This window comes from Euwallacea similis, chromosome 12, assembly GCF_039881205.1.
Source record: "Euwallacea similis isolate ESF13 chromosome 12, ESF131.1, whole genome shotgun sequence".
NCBI lineage: Eukaryota > Metazoa > Arthropoda > Insecta > Coleoptera > Curculionidae > Euwallacea > Euwallacea similis.
Window position 1 is genome coordinate 5,250,083 of NC_089620.1, and position 21,225 is coordinate 5,271,307.

General features: G+C 35.3%; 3 protein-coding genes across 3 annotated transcripts; 2 read left to right on the forward strand and 1 right to left on the reverse strand.

Annotated features, from left to right (window-relative positions):
* The first annotated feature begins 5,333 nt into the window (after positions 1–5,333).
* Positions 5,334–6,044, forward strand: LOC136412533 (ATP synthase subunit b 2-like). The gene is made up of 2 exons (XM_066395611.1): positions 5,334–5,496; positions 5,644–6,044. The coding sequence occupies exons 1-2, from the start codon at positions 5,334–5,336 to the stop codon at positions 6,042–6,044; spliced, it is 564 nt and encodes a 187-aa protein (XP_066251708.1).
* Positions 6,045–9,313: 3,269 nt separating this feature from the next.
* On the reverse strand, positions 9,314–12,217 carry LOC136412534 (biotin carboxylase 1-like). Its single transcript, XM_066395612.1, has 2 exons — positions 11,713–12,217; positions 9,314–11,439 (listed from the first exon to the last, which is right to left on the reverse strand). The coding sequence occupies exons 1-2, from the start codon at positions 12,215–12,217 to the stop codon at positions 9,314–9,316; spliced, it is 2,631 nt and encodes an 876-aa protein (XP_066251709.1).
* Positions 12,218–13,000: 783 nt separating this feature from the next.
* Positions 13,001–16,516, forward strand: LOC136412535 (succinate dehydrogenase flavoprotein subunit-like). The gene is made up of 2 exons (XM_066395613.1): positions 13,001–13,019; positions 14,739–16,516. The coding sequence occupies exons 1-2, from the start codon at positions 13,001–13,003 to the stop codon at positions 16,514–16,516; spliced, it is 1,797 nt and encodes a 598-aa protein (XP_066251710.1).
* Positions 16,517–21,225: the final 4,709 nt, after the last annotated feature.

A 21,225-nucleotide genomic window follows, 5' to 3' on the forward strand; every position in this document is an offset into this window, starting at 1 on the left:
GAATCTCGCGAAAAAATAAAGTTTGCAATAATAGAGGATGATTTACTGAAGGAGTTCGAGCGTGAAACTTTTAACGAAGAAGCAGTTAAGAAGTTGTTAGAGGAAGCGGAACTTGAATACTATTTGGCAGAAAAATGCATAAAAAGTCCTGTGATAAAAACAAAAAATAATATCAAGCACTTTTATCAAGGTTTATTGTCTCCTTTGATAGATAATTTGACAAAAGATATAATAAATAATATACCAGGAAATAGTGAAGGTTGTATACAGAAAGTTAAGAACTGGAGTAAAGTTATGTTTGGTGCAATAAAGATTGGAGCATCAAATGCTTATAAAGAGACTACAGAGAGAAAAGCGTTAAATGTGGCACATAATACTTATAAAGAAGGAGAGACATTTCTTCAATGTTTTCAGTCAAATTATGAAGGTGTTGGAGCCTTTTTAGGTAATTTATTTTCTGATGATGGGGTAACATTTAAAAATGATGTGTGGCCTAAAATAGAAGAGCATTTGCATGGAATGTGGGATAGATTTTTCAAGGATATTGAATTCAATATTGGAAATAAATTGGATGAAGTAAGTGTGACACAGCAACGGCAGGAAACTATGATTGTGACTCAACGATAAGTTCTCAAAGTTCCTCCGGTATTTTCACATACTAAATTAACTATAGCACTTGATTCTTTTTGGATCTCTTTTTCAGTTAAAGTGTGGATTGGAGAGCAAAAAGTAACTGACAACGCTATAGACATCTTATTCGGTTCTATATTATTTCCATGGTATACATCGAATATCAAAACTTCTGTGATGAGCTCTGAGCTTTTTTTTATCACATTGATTATGTTACCTACTTCCACATCCTTATTTACTATAAATGCAAAATCACGTTTTACACTTTGGTATTTATAATCGATAAATTTCTTTCTACTTACAGGTAAATTTTCAATATTTTCTAGTATTACCTCAAAACCTACAACTTTTTGCTTGATATCAAAAAGATCTAATATATTAGGATGCAACTCTCCAAAATAACCTGCTACTTTATTCTTAAAAGAGAGAGTGCCTGACTTTCCTGGGTGGTAATGTTCTTTTTCTGCTTTCTCTATCGTTAAATTATCACAATTAACGTTAAAAAACTCCAAAGCTGCTATGCAATCAGCCTTTGCGTCAAAAACATCTACTTTCCTATCAGTATTATAATGGTTTCGCGGTAAATTATTTCCTGACCTAATTCCACTAAAAACATACTTAGACTGAGCTTCACCATCGTAAATCGGCCCAATTTCGAAGATTGCAAGATCAGGTACTCCATGGGCAATATTATCAACAGTGACTTGCAATAAATTTGGCATAATACTTGGTCTCATTATATTAAAGTTATTGTTAAACGGATTATCGATGATAAATAACTTATTCGAGTAACCAAATTTTTCAGCTGTTGATTCACTCATAAACGACCAAGTTAGCACTTCATGAAACCCCCTGTTTGTCATCAAAATACGCAAATTGTCGTATGTACTATTTACTTCTTCAACATTATTTGGTAGTGGTTCTTCTTTTATTTTGTCATAGCCGTATATTCTTGTTACTTCTTCGATTAGGTCAGCAGGTATAGTCACGTCCGGTCTCCAGCTTGGTACTTGTACATTCCAATTGCCTTCGGTTTTTTTATCAATACTAAACCCTAGTTTCGTTAAGATATCAAGCACCTCATCAGGCGATACAGACACACTTCCAAACTTGTTCACATCCTGATAATCAAAGTTCACCTTGGTGTCAGCATTATCTAAGCTGCCAGCAGACACTACGCTTGAGGCTTCTCCACCACATAAGTCCAAAATCATTTTAGCTGCAAGATTAAGTCCATCAAAAGTAAATCCAGGATCAACTGAACGTGCAAATCTGTAACTAGCGTCTGTGGAGATGCTCAGCTCCCTTGAGGATTTAGCAATAGAGATTGGATCGAGCAAAGCTAATTCCAAAAAAATATTGGTAGTTTCAAAAGTACATTCACTGCACTTACCACCTATAATTCCAGCAATTCCATGAATATTTTTATCACCTGCAATAACGCTTATGTCTTTGTTTAATAAGTATTCTTTACCGTTCAAACCAGCAAATTTTTCTCCGTCGTTTGCTTTGCGTACTACAAGCTCTCCTTCTATTTTTTTTGCATCATACGCGTGCATTGGGCGGCTGAAAGATATCATAATATAGTTCGTGATATCAACTATTGCAGAAATGGAGCGCATTCCTATCGATTCCAGCCTATCTTTTAACCATTTTGGGCTTTCTTGATTTTTTACATTGGCAATGTATATTCCACTAATGAAACTTTCCCCGTCAGTAACTTCAACATCGATTGGTGAATTTATGGAGCTGGTAAGTTGTGGAATGCTTAAAGTCTTTAATGTTCCAATTCCAGTTGCAGCAAGGTCGCGAGCTATTCCATAAATGCCTAAGCAATCTCCACGGTTTGGAGTAACATTTATATCAATTACAGGGTCACAATTGAAAAATTTATCCCCTACTTTATAATCATCAGAAAGCTCGATTATTCCTTCACTTTCTTCTTGAGTAAGTGCAAGTTCAGAAGCAGAGCAGAGCATCCCTCCACTTAGCACTCCTCGTATTTTTGTGGGCTTGATTGTGAAATCACTTTCTGGCAATGTGCTACCAAGAGATGCAAGCACAGTTTTCATACCTTCTCTAACATTGTTTGCTCCGCAAACTATTTGTAGAATTTTACTCCCATCATTTACTTTACATAATTTTAATTTATCGGCATTTGGATGAGGTACGACTTCTAATACCTCTGCAACGATAAACCCAGTTAATCTGGAATTATCGATTACATCTTCTACTTCTAACCCTATGTGAGTTAATTTATCGGTAATTTCTTCTAAACTAGCATTGGTTTCTAAGTGTTCTAATAACCAAGATAATGTGAATTTCATGAACCTTTAAAGAAATAAAAGAGTTATTGTAATATAAAATGTAGTGCTTTTAAAGTTTGTTGTAGTGGAATAAAAGGTAACTTCTGTATCACAAGCAGTTATCTAAGTGGAGAAAGTCACCTCTCCCCACTCGACTTCAAAACCGGACTAGTGACTTTCACCACATCCGGCTTCTCTCTAACTTGGTGTTTGTCATACATACTTCTCCATGTAATTAACATTTCAAAGCTTGGTAAATTTGTTTTTATAGCTTAAATACAGCATTCTCTATATTACTAGAGAAGTCGTATTCATTCATACCTAACACTTAATGTTGGCTCATAACATATTAACCACTACTCACAACTTTACCTTCCAAATTACAGTGTCCACGTCAGCATATCCTAAACATTACTTTAGGCCTTGGCTTCTTAGACAATCCCTCATTATAGGTGCATACGGGTGGCTCCCTGCTTAAAGAATAAGAGCATCTATAATGTTACTCCGTTCCATGAAATTGTTTCATGTTAGACTTAGGTTCCAACTTTTTGCCGGGAGATGGGAAACATCTTAATCAGACCAGTCAAGTTCTAATTATCCACTTTCTCCGTACCTTTTGGTCTATGCGTTAACCAACCTTATTTCGCATATCGTTCGTTACGACAATTCAGGCATTGGTTCCTCTCGTAACCATATCTAACTCTGTTTGCAGGGATTCATTATAAGGTTTAGTGTTACCTGCTTTTATCTCATGCTTGCATCCTAGAGGTTGCCACTCTCTAAAATGTGAGACATACATTACCCCCGATGTCTAGGGAAGATGGAATTTTACCATCACAAAATCACGACTTTCGGGTCGCACCAACTGTACGAACATTGTGATACAAGAGACTAAGAAAGATGTCATCCCAGTGCCCAGACTACTTGGATCCAGAAAACTTAATTTTAAATGAGTACACCAGGTGGTTGTACAATAAAAACTGGATTCCAGTGTCAAGCAATGAAATGACACCACCTACTACGCAAATTATCTACAAATTGCAATGTTTGTACACTAGAGCATTACAAGCAACGATGTAGAAGCTTTTGTAACTTTATATCTTCTTGCGAAGAGAATTTATCTTCTTTATATCACCTTTTAAATCTATTTCCGTAAAGAATTTAAGATTCATATTGTGGTCACCTGCATAGGCATTACAAATGTAACCATCAATAGTTAAGTTTCCTATCATATTATGGCTTTCATCTAGTATTTCGCTTCCTATTTGATAATGGCCAGTATATTCGTTAAAGGAACCATCTGTCAATTTGATGTATCCGTTACCAAATTCCTGCTCTAAATTTAAAAGATGATTAGTGTTAATAAAATCTATTTCGTTCATTATCTACCTCACTAAAAATTAAATTATAATTAAAATAAGATGTTAAGTCAAGATGTTGAGTAATTTAATAAGATTAGTAAATTTTAAAATACAGAGCTGACTGTAATTAACACTCTAATTACATATTTTGTTAATGTATCAATGTTATAATAACACAGAGCTCTATCTTAATTCTTGACTTTGTCCTATAAAATTCATACTTTATTTACTGTTTATAGTTCAGATTAAAATGGCATTAAATCCGCTGGAGCAGTTTAAAGTATATACAATAATAGAGTTACCTAGGTTATTTGGGTATGACGTAAGCTTTACCAATTCATCTCTTTTCACGATGATTTCGGTGATATTGGTGATACTCTTTTTGCTTTTTGGAATAAAGAAGGGGGCAGTAATACCAGGATATTTGCAAGCTGCTGTTGAATATGTATATGATTTTGTTATTTCAATAATAGAAAGTAACACTGGAAGTAAAGGTTTGGAGCACATTCCATTGATATTCACAGTATTTATTTTCATTTTATCGTGTAATTTAGTTGGTATTCTTCCTTATAGTTTCACAGTTACAAGTCATGTGATAGTCACTTTTGCTTTGTCGATGGTGGTTTTTATTTATATAACAATTGTTGGATTTAAGAAAAGGGGAATAGGGTTTTTACGCATATTCCTACCAAGAGGAACTCCTTGGTGGCTTGCACCTATAATAATTATTATCAAGTTGCTTACTTATTTAGTAAGGCCAGTTAGCTTATCAATAAGGCTTGCAGCAAATATGATTGCTGGTCATACAGTCATTAAAGTGATAGCGGGGTTGATTGTGAATATGAACGTACTTTTCATTCCTGCACCTTTTTTATTTATAATTGCACTAATAGGATTTGAGGTATTTGTTGCAGTTTTGCAAGCTTATATATTTACTATATTAACATGCGTATACTTATCAGATACAGTAAAGTAAGTGCTTGACTTACCTGTAGAACATTTTATAATATTATTAAGGAATAGTTAAGGGTAATATATGGATTTAGTAGCTTTAAAGTTTATAGCAATTGGTTTGATGGTGTTTGCTATGTTAGGTGTTACTTTAGGCGTAGCTCATATCTTTTCTAGTATACTAAATGGGATTGCAAGAAATCCTGGCACGGAAGAGAAGATGAGAACTTATGTTTATGTTGGTGCTGGTATGATTGAGGTCATGGGCTTTCTTGCATTTGTAATTGCAATGATATTGATATTCCGTACTTAACACATGCCACAGCTTGATGTTTCAACCTTCTTTTCTCAAGTTTTTTGGTTTTTAATTTTTTTCTCTTCACTTTTTTTCGTAGTAAGTTGTTTATTTTTACCAAAGTTAGATGAAATAATAAGCACTAGAAGTAAAGAAGTATTGGATTCTTTTAATAGTTCTGTTCATCTTTTAAGACTTACGGAAGATCAGGTTGCCAAGTATAACGCAGCTTTAACCCAAGCTAGAATACAGGCAAAAAAAATCATAGATGATGCACTTGCTCAGGTAGAAGAAATGAGAGCTAATGTTAAGAATATATTAGAAGAGGAAGACAAAAAAAAGAGCAAGCTTATTGAAAAAAAAGTGGCAGAATTTAAATCTGAATATACTGATCAGTTAAAACAAATGGCTACTAGTATTGCTTTAATTTATTATACTAAATTGACTAATTCTGAAATTGAAGAGGAATTTATTGCTGACTTGGTGTCCAAAGAATTTTAGGGGTTTTTATGTCTACATCACTGATTATCGGTCTTGCCTTCTTGGTAAGTTTTGTCCTTTCGTATAAATTGCTAAAGAAAGTGATAAAAAATGCGCTTAACAATAAGCGTAACAAAAGCAAATTTTCAAGTGAAGAAACTGAAAAATTCAGGAAAGATATGTTGGAGTATTACAAAAAATCTTCTAAAAAATACAAAGAATTAGATGCAGAAGTTAATAAAATGATGAATGAAGCACTTGATAAAGCTAATAGTATCATTAAGCACAATAGACAGCAGCTAGATCAGACATTAGATGACAATGCCCATTCTAACTTGAAGAAAGTCACTGACCAAGTTGAAAAAGCTCTTGGAGATTTACAGGCTAACACAGCGAATATAGCTGCTGATGCTGTAAAAAAAATAATGCATGAACGTAAGGATGATAAGCGTAGTAGCGAGGTCATATCTTCATTTTCACGTGACTTAAATAAAAAATTGCATTAGGTTTAATGCCCATACTTCAAGCTGATAATGTAGAAAAAATTAAGTTTGATTCTAGTTTATGCAAAGAGCAAGAAAAACTTTTTTACTATAAATTTAATATAATTCCTTGGCAAAAATTAAATAATACTACTTTTTTTATGGTTGAAGACACAAGCCGAGATATCAACCGTTGGGTCGAAGCTCATTACGGTATTGACTATGTATTAATAAAAGTGGATAGCGAACAGATTTTAAATCTTCTTAACTCGCACTTTGGTATTTCAGAATTTGCAAGCAACTACTTATATTACAAGAATCCTAATTTTTCAGCTAAAAGCATTAAACTAAGCTCAATATTTTTTGCTTCTTTCTTTATTGTAACTTCAATTTTAACACTAACAGAGAAATATACATATTTTGCTTTGATGTTGATATTTATAATCGGATGTTCTAGTTATTTATTCAAGTTTATAGCTACAGTTTTTAGCTTATGTGAAACCTCCAACCAAAAAGTGGATTATAGTAAGCTGAATGAAGAAGATTTTCCTATATATACTATTTTATTGCCTGCTTTTAAAGAAAGTGCAATGATAGAGCAATTGATCGAAAGCATTGAAAGTTTGAATTATCCAAAATCAAAATTAGATGTGAAGCTTCAGGTAGAAAGTGATGACCAAGAAACGCTAGCAGCTATAGAAAAGTACACTTTACCGCAGTATTTTGAAGTAATAAAAGTGCCTCATTCTTTGCCTAGAACAAAAGCCAAGTCATGCAATTATGCTATGAGCTTTGCTAGAGGAAAGTATGCAGTAATATATGATGCGGACGATAAACCAGACCCATTGCAGTTAAAAAAAGCACTGATTGAATTTAATAAGGGCGACGATAAGTTAGCCTGTGTACAGGCGAAATTAAATTACTATAATTGTGATTATAATTTTCTCACAAAATCCTTTTCTCTGGAGTATATGAACTGGTTTCAATACTTATTGCCTGGATTCCAAAAAATGAACATGCCAATGCCTTTGGGTGGTAGCAGTAATCATTTTTCAGTAAAAATTCTAAAAAAAGTGTTTTTCTGGGATGCTTACAGTGTTACCGAAGATGCTGACCTTGGTTTGAGACTTGCGCAAATGGGATATAAAACCAGGATGATTGACTCAGAAACATTGGAAGAGTCACCAATTGCTGTATTTGCTTGGATTAAGCAAAGAGCGCGCTGGATCAAAGGCTATATGCAAACTTATATTGTTCATTTAAAAAATATAAAGTCACTTTATAAACACACTGGATTTAAGGGAATTTTGCTATTGAATCTTTTTGTTGGCTCTGCAGCTTTTATATTTTTTACTACTCCATTTTTACTGCTTTCATTGATATTAACTAAAGTTTTAAATGAATTATTTTTGTACTACTTTGTAGTGGTATACGTTACTAACCTGATTCTTTTGGTAATAGCTGTTAAACAGCAAAAGATGTCTTTTTATTTTTATATAGTATCGATATTTTTTCCGGTCTATAGTCTGCTACATAGTGTTGCGGCTTTTCTTGCCTTGTGGGAATTTATTCTTTACCCTGAGCGATGGAACAAAACTAAACATGGTTTATGGAAGCAAAACCTGTAGCTATTTGGCTTTTTCTCTGCTCGGTTATGGTAATTCTTATGGTAGGAATTGGTGGATTTACCAGACTTACAAGAGCGGGATTGTCAATCACGGAGTGGAAACCTATTACTGGAACATTACCACCACTGAATGAGCAAGACTGGCTACAAGAAAAATTAAAATACGAGGCTACACCTGAGTATAAAGCATTCAACTATGGTATGAGTATGGAGGAGTTTCGCGCTATATACTTAATAGAATATGTACACAGATTGGTTGCAAGACTAACAGGTTTAGTTTTTGTCCTACCATTTATATATTTTACATTAAGAAGAAAAATATCTAAAGAGGTAGTAATAAAGCTATTTGTGGCATTATTATTTGGAGCTTTACAAGCTTTTGCTGGTTGGTATATGGTTAAAAGTGGTTTAGTAACTGAACCTCATGTTAGCCACTATAGGCTTGCACTTCACTTATTATTAGCATTAATTATCTTTGCACTATTATCGTATCAATTTTTTGATTACCAAATATGGATCCCAGTGTTACGTACACAACTATACGAACATTGCAATATAAGAGTAATTTTCACCAAGGAAGATGTCATCCCAGTGCCCAGACACTGGGATCCAGAAAACTTAACTTTAAATAAGTGGCTGCATAGTAAAAGCTGGATTCCAGTGTCAGCTACTTTCATGACACCATTTGCTGTGCAATTTATTTTCAAAAGTAAGCGTTCGTACAGTTGTGTGTCAGCTACTCGGATGACAGGATTTCAATCTACTAACAGTAGTATATATTACACAATACTTATTCTGATTCTAATTGTAATACAAATAATTTTCGGCGCATTTGTTGCGGGATTAAATGCTGGTTTGATTTATAATACCTTTCCACTAATGGACGGACAAATCGTTCCAGAAGATTTATTTTTCTTACAGCCTATATGGCTGAATATCTTTGAGAACAGAGCGACAGTGCAATTTATACATCGAGCACTGGCATTGCTAATACTAACTTTGGTAGTAATACTCACAATAAAAAATGCTAGCATAAAACCGGTATATATTATACTGCTCTCCGTCGTCATTCAGATCATTTTAGGTGTAATTACTCTATTATTGCACATACCGATAGCCATTGCCATAGCTCATCAAGTGTTTTCATTTATCTTGTTTGGGTCAAGTTTATACTTCTTGTGTTATTTAAGGAAGCAGACTACATCACCAATCTGCACATTTTTTCCTTCTTGAACGGGAATATTTTTTATCACCATTGCTGCTTCAGCACATATAATATTTTCCATTTTCATCGCTTCCACAACAAATAAAGGTTGTTCTATTTCTACCTGATCTCCTACACTTACGTGTAATTTAACTAATAAGCCAGATATTGGGGATTTTACAGCATCTACTGAAATCTCTTCTGTTTTATTGTTTAGCATTAACTTACTTAATTCAGCTACATGAGATTTGAATACACAACATTCAGCTTTCATGCCTGCATGTCTTATGAAGTATTTACTGCCTTGTTTTTCTACTTTAAATGTTATATCAGCATCATCATTAATTGTAATATATAGTAACTTATGACTTGATTTCCACTTGCCTACTACAGAGTATGTATTGTGGTTATATACTGTTGTTAATATGTTATCTTGATATCTTGCACTTACGGAGTACTCATTGTCATTTATATTCACTATGAATAAATCTCTTGCACGGTCACCCGCCATCCAAGTAGCTGATACTGGTGCCCCTTCTTTTTTACTAGATTCCAGTGTCACGCACTGGAATGACACCTGAGATGTTTCATTCACTGCTTTATGATGGTACCTTTCTTCATTTTCCAAATGAACATATAACGCAGTGAAAATAAATATTTTAATATACTCCTCTGCAACAAAATCGCCGTGAAACCCACTAGGGTAATGATCTGGAATGAATCTCGTATGGAGCTTTGCTGCGATAAAATTTGGGTGATGGAAGATGGATTCTAGAAATTCTATATTATTTGTTACTCCTTCTATATAGCATTCAGACAATGCTTTTTGCATTCTGCTGATCGCTTCTACTCTATCTTTTCCATATGTTATAACTTTTGCAATCATTGAGTCATAGAACGTGCTAATTTCTGAACCTGCAGCAACTCCATCATCTATTCTTACATAATCATTTTCACCCGGTTTATCGTAATATTTTATTCTTCCGCTGGAAGGGAAAAATTTCTTCGATGGGTCTTCAGCGCAAATTCTACTTTCTATTGCAGAACCAGTAAGTTTAATATCATCCTGACTGAACCTTAATTTTTCTCCACAGGAAGTTCTAATCATTTCTTCTACTATGTCTATTCCAGTTATAAATTCTGTTACTGGATGCTCAACTTGTAATCTCGTATTTACCTCAAGAAAATAGAAGTTTTGGTCTTTATCTACAACAAACTCAACAGTACCTGCTGAAAAATAGCCAACTTGCTTTGCTAAAGAAACACATTGGGCATACATTTTTTGTCTTACTTCTTCACTAATAAATGGACTTGGCGTTTCTTCCATTATTTTCTGATTATTCCTTTGTATTGAGCACTCCCTCTCTCCAAGACATACTATATTGCCATATTTATCCGCTATGATTTGTATTTCGATATGTCTTGGTAATTCTATATATTTCTCTATAAAGATACTGCCATCCTTAAAACTTTTCTCTGCTTCATTTGTGGCTGATGTAAATGCTAGTTCAATTTCTTTTTTGGAGTTTACAATTCGCATTCCTTTGCCACCACCGCCTGATGCAGCTTTGAGCATAACGGGAAAACCGACCTCTTTAGCAACTTGAGCTGCGTGGGCAGCATCGCTGATCTTACCCATATATCCTGGCACTACATTCACTCCAGCTTTTCTTGCCGCTTCTTTTGCTGTTATTTTGTTGGCTGTAACTTCTATTGTTTCTGCACTGGGGCCGATGAAGTCTATATTATGCTTCTGCAAAGCACGTGGAAAATCTGGATTCTCTGCTAAAAAACCATAGCCAGGATGAACTGCCTGCGCACCTGTTTCAACTGCTACTTCACATATTTTTTCAATGTTTAAATAACTGAGGCAAGATGGCGAAGGGCCGATATATCTTGACTCATCTGCTTGTCTTACATGCACAGAATTTACATCTGCATCCGAGTATATGCACACACAAGATATACCCATCTTATGGGCAGTTCTGATAATCCTGCAGGCAATCTCTCCTCTGTTTGCTATTAAAATCTTACTGTACTTCTTTTCTATCATCGTATGAGTATACTTTCTGAAGTTAAGAAAGTAAATTTCTATATCATTGCCTGCAAGTAATTTCTAGCTTCATCAAACACCTAAACTTTCTCCTGCAAGTTGTACATTAGCATTTTCCACTAAAGTGCTTTCGTTATGCAAGGCATGTATCTCGCTACATGCTTTAACTGACAGGTATGTGACTCCGCCAGAAGCTATTGCAACCATCGAGCTTAGTGCAAAAGATTGAGAAACTAAAAATAAAAAGTATAAAGACAAACATAAAGCAGCGATACATGCTATCGCTCCTATTATATATAAGCACAGGTGAAACTTCTGGTTACATATAAAGCTGTCTTTTATGCCTGCGATTTGCTTAATTTCTTTCTGTTGTGCAGCATTTAAGTAATAAAGAGGAGTTTCCCTCTTCTTATTAAAAGCATAGCCTTTACTGCAGAGCGCATCTTTAATATATTTTTTATTACATTTGAGTTCCTCTTTCAATCTGCTTACTTCTTTCCGATCTCCAGCTTCTTCTGCTTTCGTAATTTTGTTATCAGCTTCCGTCTCTAAGTCATTCACAATCTCTTGTACTGCAGGCAGCAAAATTCCACTTCTTGCTGCTTCATGAAATGGATTATCTCCATATTCATTATGCGCAGTTACAGAAGCAATGTTCTTCTTACAAATGTCTACAAATTTACCTTTGTTTTGTATTCTTGCAGCTAAATGCAGGAGATTATCTGCCTGTACTCTTTGTTTTGTTTTATCAAAAGGGCCGGTATAACGCCAATTGATATTAGCTTCATTATCTGAAAGCAATTTTGCTATATCTACAAGTCCATCCATAACTCACCTCGCCATATTCAATCAATACTAAATTATACAACACAATTTATGAAAAATAAATAAAATTTTATCTCTCAGAATAAATAAATTCTAAATTGTTACAAACATAAATTTTAGCTATCATCATTTATATTACTGTAACGGACAAATATGCCAGGTATAGTCACGAGATTCGCTCCATCACCCACAGGGTTTTTGCATATTGGAGGGGCCCGCACTGCGTTATTTAATTGGCTCTATGCAAAGCATCATGGTGGCAAGTTTTTGCTGAGAATTGAAGACACCGACAGAAAACGTTCAACGCAAGAAGCAATTGATGCAATTATAGAAGGGCTAAGATGGCTCGGTATGAGCTATGATGGGGAAATAGTATATCAGTCAAAAAGAATAGAGCGGCACATTGAAGTAGCAAACCTTTTAGTTGAGAGGGGTAGGGCGTATCACTGTTATTGCCCTGAAGATGAAGTTACAGAAAGGAAGACAAAAGCAAGAGAGGAGGGCAAGATATATAAGCATAAGTGTACTACAAAACCTCCTTCTTGTCATCCAAGTAGCCGACACTGGGATCCAGAAAAAAATATGTGGTCACGCGCTGGAATGACATCGGGTGTGAGGTCAGTTATCCGTTTCAAAGTGCCAGACTCACAAGAGATCGTTGTTGATGATAAAATATACGGTCAAATTAAAGTAAATAGCGACCAACTTGATGACATAGTAATCTTACGCTTTGATAACACTCCAACATATATTTTTGCCGTAGTAGTTGACGATCATGATGCTGGAATGACTGATATAATACGCGGTTCTGACCATCTCACTAATACTTTTAAGCAATTGCTAATATACCAGGCTCTTGATTTTGACATTCCACGCTTTGCACATGTGCCGCTTATCCATGGGGAAGATGGTAATAAGCTATCCAAAAGGCATGGTGCCACAAGCGTTTGCGATTATGAAAAGATGGGAATATTGCCAAAAGCGATGCGTAATTACTTGCTGAGACTTGGCTGGAGTCACGGCAACGATGAGATTATTAGCGATGAGCAAGCAATAGAGTGGTTTAATTTAGAAAGTATTGGTCGTTCACCTGCACGGCTCGATTTCAAAAAACTGGAGCATTTGAATAACCACTATATTAGTAATATGAGCAATGAAGATATTCTGACTCTAATGCTTAGAGAAAATACTCTAACTGACAAAAAAAAGGGCTATTTACTGCAGGGACTGACAGAGCTAAAAAAAAGAGCAAACTACCTGACCGAATTATTGGATTTAGCAAAATTTTATATTCAAGATCCGCCACTTGATTTAAGTGAAGAAGCTTGTCAAATTGTCAAATCTAACCTCAATATAATTAAGTTACTCGCATCATTTCTGTCAAAGATCGGTGATGAAAATTGGAATAAGGGTTTTTTATCTTCTCAGATCAAGGAATGTGCAAAATTGCACGATATGAAAATAAGCGATGTATACCACTCATTACGCGCCCCTATAACTGGAGTAATGGATGCACCTGGAATCATTGATATCATGGTGATTCTTGGTAAAGATGAGTGTATAAGAAGGTTACAAGCAATTTAAATGAAATAAGAAAATTACTTGACATCCTTCGCCAGCCCCCTTATCATGAAACTGAAGCTATTGTATTTGCTTTCGCCAATCTGCAGATTAAAAGGTAAGGATTACTTAATGTATCGGCGTCTTATGTTCAATTTTTTGCAGTATATAGATACTGTATGTCTTTACAAAACTTCATCTACATCTAGATTTTTATCTAAATAAGCTGAACGCGCTTATAAAGCGTTACAAGACATCAAAAAATGCCAATACTCGACAGAGATAGTAAAAGACTAGCTAACTCGGGGATTCTTTGTCTTTTTTTCTGCTTAGTAAATTTCTTAAACATTTGCAGCGTAAGTTAGTTGCAATTAAAAGCAGCTGAATTTCGCTTGTCAAGCGTTTAAAACATAAAAAACGCCAATATTTTAAAGCGGATAATAACCCCAGGGCTTCTTTTGCCTTTTTTTTCATTTGGTAGATTTCTTAATATTTATGGCTAAAGATTGCACGAATGTTGCAATTACAAAAACGATTTCTACTAGGGTGTCATCCCAGTGCCCAGACACTGGGATCCAGGTTGCTCACAAGCAACCTAACATAGAAAGTGGTTACAACGTTCTTGATTACGTTAAATTAAAAACAGGATCCCAGTGTCACGCACTGGGATGACATCGTCCTTTTTTTTGGACTCCAGACTGGAATGACAGGAGAAGGAGGCTACTTTCATAACATCATAGGAGTACTGGGATGACAGGCTAGCCTGACAACCGTCATCCCGCTACGTGTTAGTGGCTGAGATACTGCGGCGGTATGACGTAGGATTGCTGTCATTCCGCTACTAGTTAGCGCCGCGGCGGCATAGCTATAGAAAACTTGTATAGATTTTTTCTACTTCTGTGATATCATAAGCCTGTAATGATAAAATAAGTAAATATGGATAAGTCAGCGTATGAGATCATAGAGCATGAGTATGATGTGGTAGTAGTAGGTGCAGGTGGAGCAGGGCTCAGAGCAACGCTTGGGATGGCTGCAACTAATTTTTCAGTTGCCTGCATTTCTAAAATTTTCCCTACACGAAGTCATACAGTTGCAGCACAAGGCGGAATTAGTGCAGCTTTAGGTAATATCGGTGAAGACGATTGGCGCTGGCATGCATATGACACAATAAAAGGTTCAGACTGGCTTGGTGATCAAGATGCAATAGAATATATGTGTAAAAACGCTGCTAAAGCTGTTATTGAACTTGAAAATTTTGGCGTACCTTTTTCTCGTACAGAAGATGGCAAAATATACCAGCGTTCCTTTGGTGGAATGACAACTCACTTTGGTAAAGGAAAATCAGCTCAACGCACTTGTGCGGCAGCAGACAAAACTGGGCACGCAATCCTTCACACTCTATATCAGCAGTGTCTTAAATTCAACGCTGAGTTTTTTGTTGAATACTTTGTGATTGATTTAATTATGGATAGCGAAACCGGAGCATGCTGCGGAGTTCTTGCTTGGTCGCTATGCGACGGTACATTACATAGATTTCGCGCGCATAGGGTGGTGCTAGCAACAGGTGGATATGGACGTGTTTATTTCTCTGCAACAAGTGCGCATACCTGCACAGGTGATGGTAACGGCATGGTAGTAAGGGCTGGATTACCACTTGAAGATATGGAATTTGTACAATTTCATCCAACAGGAATATATGGCTCAGGGTGCTTGATGACAGAAGGATGCCGTGGCGAAGGGGGATATCTCGTTAATTCTCAGGGCGAAAAGTTTATGGAACGTTACGCACCAAAAGCAAAAGATTTAGCTTCCCGTGATGTGGTAAGTCGTGCAATAACAATTGAAATTAGAGAGGGAAGGGGAGTTGGACCGAAAAAAGATCACATGTATTTAACTATAGCACATCTTGATCCGGAAGTAATAAAACTCAGATTGCCGGGCATTAGCGAAACCGCAAGAACTTTTGCTGGAGTTGATGTCACTAAAGATCCAATACCGGTCATTCCGACTGTTCACTATAACATGGGTGGCATTCCAACTAATTATTATGGAGAAGTGATCACGTTGAAGCAAGGTAAGGAAGAAGTGGTAGATGGACTATTTGCAATTGGAGAAGCTGCGTGTGTTTCTGTGCACGGTGCAAATCGACTTGGCTCTAACTCGCTTCTTGATCTTGTGGTTTTTGGTAGAGCTGCAGCGCTCAGAGCAGAAGAGAAGCTAAAATCCGGTACACCACATAAAAAATTGCATTCAGACTGCACAGACTGGATAGTAGATAGATTCAATAAAATGCGATTTGCTTCCGGGAAGCTCAAAGTAGCAAAAATACGCAGCGAAATGCAGAACACTATGCAAAAGTACGCATCAGTGTTCCGTGTTGCTGAAGTTTTAGAAGAAGGTAAAAAAGCTATAAAAAAGGTAGCAAAAATGATGTCTGATATTTCACTTGAGGATCGCAGTATGATGTGGAATAGTGATTTAGTTGAAGCACTGGAGCTTGCTAACATGATCCCACAAGCGGTTATTACCATGGAATGCGCAGCTAATCGCAAGGAAAGCAGAGGTGCCCATGCTCGTGAAGACTTTCCTGAACGTGATGACAAAAACTGGATGAAGCACACTATAGCGTGGCTTGAAGAAAAGAAAGGGCAAATTAACGTAAAAATTGACTACAAAAAAGTTGCTGAAAAAACTCTGAGCGGTGAGATTGATTTCATAGCGCCAGAGAAGAGGGTTTATTAGTCAGCCCATCTAGCTTATTCATGAATTGACGTAGTATTGATACATCGCTCATTTTAGTAGCTGGGTTTTCTGTATGCTCTGGTTGATTTGGTGACTCTTGTACTGCTTGATTTTTAGTCTCATTTCTTAAATTCTGTTGATCATTATTAACAAGGTTCTTCGAAGCTTGATTCTGCTCTGTTGTTGAATTAGAGCGGTTTTTGTCGTTAAATGTGTCCTGTGCTTTGTTGGTTGATTTTTCAAAAAGTTTCTTAATACCACTAAATCCTAAAGTTAAAGTAAGGCATATAACTCCAGCAACAGCTATGATAGGAATGGCTGCTCCAATTGCCATTTGACCCTGAAAGAAAGCAAATGTTACCATTGCAATAACAGTAATCGTTATCGTGATTGCTAACAGTTCGCGGGTCCTTTTTGCTGGATCTATGAATCCTGCTACAGCAGATACTCCTTTTTTTATACCAGAACCTGCTTCTTTAATGCCAGACTTGCATTTTTTTGAAGCAGTTTTACAGTGGTATTTTTCTTCAAGCTTCTCTTTTAGTTCTTTAGCTTTCTCCTGTGCTTTCTGTGGAGTCCCTGAATAATCTTTTAGATCTCGTAAAGTTAAATAGTACTTTTTAGTATGGAATTTTGGATCTTTCAGCTCCAGAGAACAGGGATCAGCGCCTATTTCTAGCAGCATTGTACAAAATTTTGTTGTATTGTCATAAGCAGTTGCTGTATCAAAAATTGTTCCTTGCGGTAGGTATTCGATACTTCTTTTTTCTGCTTTTTTCTTTAATGCCAATTCTAGGGGTGTGTTCCCTTCTCCATTCTTAGCATTTATAGCTTTACCTAATTTATCTTTAGATATTGTTCCATTTTTTACTAAACCTAAAATCAATTCCAAACATGTAACTTTTTGTTCTCCTTTGAATGAAGCAATATAGTGCAGAGCATTTTTTTCATCTTTATCTTGCACAGTAATATCTGCACCGTTTTTTAGCAATAGTTCTAGGGTTTCATACCTTTTAGTTTTTTCAAATTTTCTATCTGTACATGATCGATCCTCATTCTTTCCTTTTATATGCTGAAGCAGCTGATGAAGAGGTGTTAATCCTTCCCTGTTAGTAGTATTTACAGCATCATCTTTATTTGAAATCAACTCTAAACATGTAACTTTTTGTTCTCCTTTGAATGAAGCAATATAGTGCAGAGCATTTTTTCCATCTTTATCTTGCACAGTAATATCTGCACCATTTTGTAGAAATAACTCTAAGGCTTTATACCTATTTGTTTTTTCAAATTTTCTATCTGTACATGATCGATCCTCATTCTTTTCTTTTATATGCTGAAGCAACTGATGAAGAGGTGTTTGTTCTTCCTGATTTTCACTATTAATGAGTTGTGCTAAATCTTCCTCGGTGACCGTTTTTATTAGGGTACCTAGAAACTTGCATTTCTGTTTCTTTTCCAACGACACGATAAGGTGTAAAATATTGTTGTCTTTTTCACCTTTCACACTATTAATATCCGTACAATCTTTTAGATATTTTTTAAATTTCCTGTTATTTCCATTTTTGATCGCTTTTAGTAATAGAGCATTGCTATTTGTTATTTCGTTGCTTATTTCTACTTTATGATCATCTTCAACATCGCTACCGTAGCCACTTTCTGCTTCACTATCTTCACTATTCCTACGATCATTTTGGTTGTGGGTAATACTATTAGAACAATATTTGCTATTATCAGTAATTTCTGAAATTACTTGCTTTACTCGTTCTTTTGTTTCATTTGATATTTTTTTCGATCGTTCTATTGCTTTACCTAGCACTGGAAGGAAGCATTGGACATAATACCTATAATATTTTTCTTGTTCTCTAAGTGATTCTTCTAATTTAGTTAATACTTCAGCTTTCTCAAATAACCTTTTACACTCCTTGAGGGTTCCGTCTCGACCTCTTGGTTTTTCACGCTTGTGTTCTTCTTTTTTTACCTTTCTCTCTATAATGCCATACAATTGCTCGTCTTTTCTATCCCGCTCTTGCTTTTCATTTTTATCTATGCATTCATCTAATTTTTTTGCATTAGTAGTTAGTGCGCTTAGATCTATACCCATACTAAAACCTCAATATTAAAAGCTATTTAAGTTGTCAGCACTAAACTAACAACCAAGAAGTTTGACTTTTAATTTGAGCTAAACGTTGTATATGTGATCGAAATATAGGTGGAAAGGCAGAAAATTGATTTCTGTGAGAAAATTTGCCGTCATAGTTAAACCTCACTTGAACAGTTGTCTACTATTTTAACCATTTAATCTTAAAAAATAATAAATATAGCTAAACTGCGAAACTTGCTACTGGCTGAAATAGGATAAGAAACTATAGCTGCAAATTAATGTGTATCTGTTCAGATGCATGGCTAATGCTGAAACAAAAATTCCAGTGCTCCCTTTCTTGTCATCCCAGGGCTTGACACTGGGATCCAGATTGGGCACTAAGTTGGTAAACACGAAAGCGCTTTACAACGTTTTTGATGAAACTGTGCAAAAGGACTGGATGCCAGTGTCACGCACTGGCATGACACCCATTTGTTCCTATAGTTGTCTTTTCTCGTCTACCTTATTTTGCCACTCTGTTAAACAGATACATTAATGTTTTTATCAGTCTTCCAGACTTGGTTTTTCTTTTAGTTTTTTAAGCCTTTCTTTATTTAGTATGGAGCTTATCTCTTCTACACTTTTATCAATATCATCATTGATTATTACGTAATCATATTTATCACGTTTGCTTATCTCTTTTTGAGCTTCGGCTAATCTGCGCTCTATTTCATCCGCACTGTTGCTATTACGCTTTTGCAAACGCAACCTAAGCTCTTCCATTGAAGGGGGAAGTATAAAAACACTCACAACTTTTTTTCTCATGAGCTTGAATAAGTGAAATGCTCCTTGCCAGTCTATGCTTAGTAAAACGCTTATTCCACTGCTCAGGTTTTGCTCTATAAAATCTCTTGGTATACCATAGAAATTCTCAAAAACTTTGGCGTATTCAAGCATCTGACCAGCTTCGCATAACTCGTGAAATTTTTCTTCGGTAACGAAAAAATAGTCTTTTCCATTTATTTCGCCGGGGCGAGGCTTGCGTGTAGTCATAGAAACAGACCTAACTAAATTAGTTGATTGCTCAAGTAATTTTGCTGATATAGTAGTTTTTCCAGCTCCAGAAGGGGAGGATAGAACCAATAATACGCCCTCACTTTTTACGGTCATTTTTCTTTGCATTTTTTAACATGGTGCTTTTTGGATCAGAGTTTAAAAAGCTAGAACCTTCTAAATTAGAATTTGATAAGTTGGTGCCAATGAGAGAAGAGTTATCAAAGACAGTATAGCGCAAATCGGTTTTTTCAAAATTTGCCTTATTCAAATTAACGTTTACAAACTTTGCTCTACTCAATGTTGAATTAGCAAAATCAGCATTTTCTAAATTCATATCCTTAAATTCAAAGTAAGAATAATTTACATTAAATTTTTCACCCTGTGATATTTTCTCTTGCAAATCTTCAATTGAAGTTATAGCATTTTCTGAACCTGTGAGTTTCTCCTGCCCTTGATTGTCAATCAAAATTGAATTATCAAATTTGCAACCTGTTAAGTGAACATCAGCAACTGAACTTTTATATATGCTTGAAGAGTGAAAAGACATATCACTAATTGTTGAATTGCTCAAATTGCTAAGAAAAAAGCTAGTTTTCCTAAAGGCATTAGCGTGAAGCAAAGAAGATCTGAAATCGCTTTCAATAAAATTTGAATTAGTTACTTTTAAATTAGACCAGCTTGAATTATCAGCTAATAAATTAAAGAATGTTGAATTTTCTATTTCACTGGAATCAATATTATGGCGAGAAAGTGTACTGTTATAAACTTGAGAGTCTTGGATTTTTATCTTATACATTGAAGTTGTAGAAAGGTCTGAATCTTCTATCTTCGCAGAGGTGAATAGTGAATGGTCAAAAAATGAGCCATTCATGTTAGAATTCGCAACTTTAGTATTATGAAACTTTCCGTGACGAATGTCAGCATTAGAGACATTAACTTGATGCAGTTCACTAAAACTAAAATCAATATTGGATAAATCAGCATCCTGAAGATTTGCTTCAGAAACATATGTATGCTTTATCTTGGAACCATTTAGTATAGATTGAACAAAACTTGAATTATCGTCATTCACATAGGAAATTTGTGTGTTGCTTAAATTAGTTTCGTCGAAGTTACTGTTAATTATGATAGAAGAATTAAGGTAGGCAGCGGAAAGATTGCTACCTGTAAAGTCTGATTCTTTTAACTCTGCATCATATATGTTAGCATTTTTTAATGAAGAAAATTGTATCTTTAATTTATATGCATCCACTCCAAAGAAACTTGCATTATCAAGGTTGTTTTTCTGCATAACGGTATCGTTTATTTCACTATCACTAAAATTTACGTGGCTAACATTCGAGTTTGATAAGTTGGAGAAATTCATTTTCACATTCGAGAAATTAGTATGCAAACCAATTACGTTGTGCATACTCACTTTTTTGAGATCGGAACTGATAAAATCAGCATAACTAACATTAGACTGATCAAATACGATATCTGTTAAGTTTGCAAAAACAAATTTTGTAAAACTCAAATTTGTACCTTTTATTTTAATGCCATGTAAATTAGCATTGGAGAAATTAGCACCACG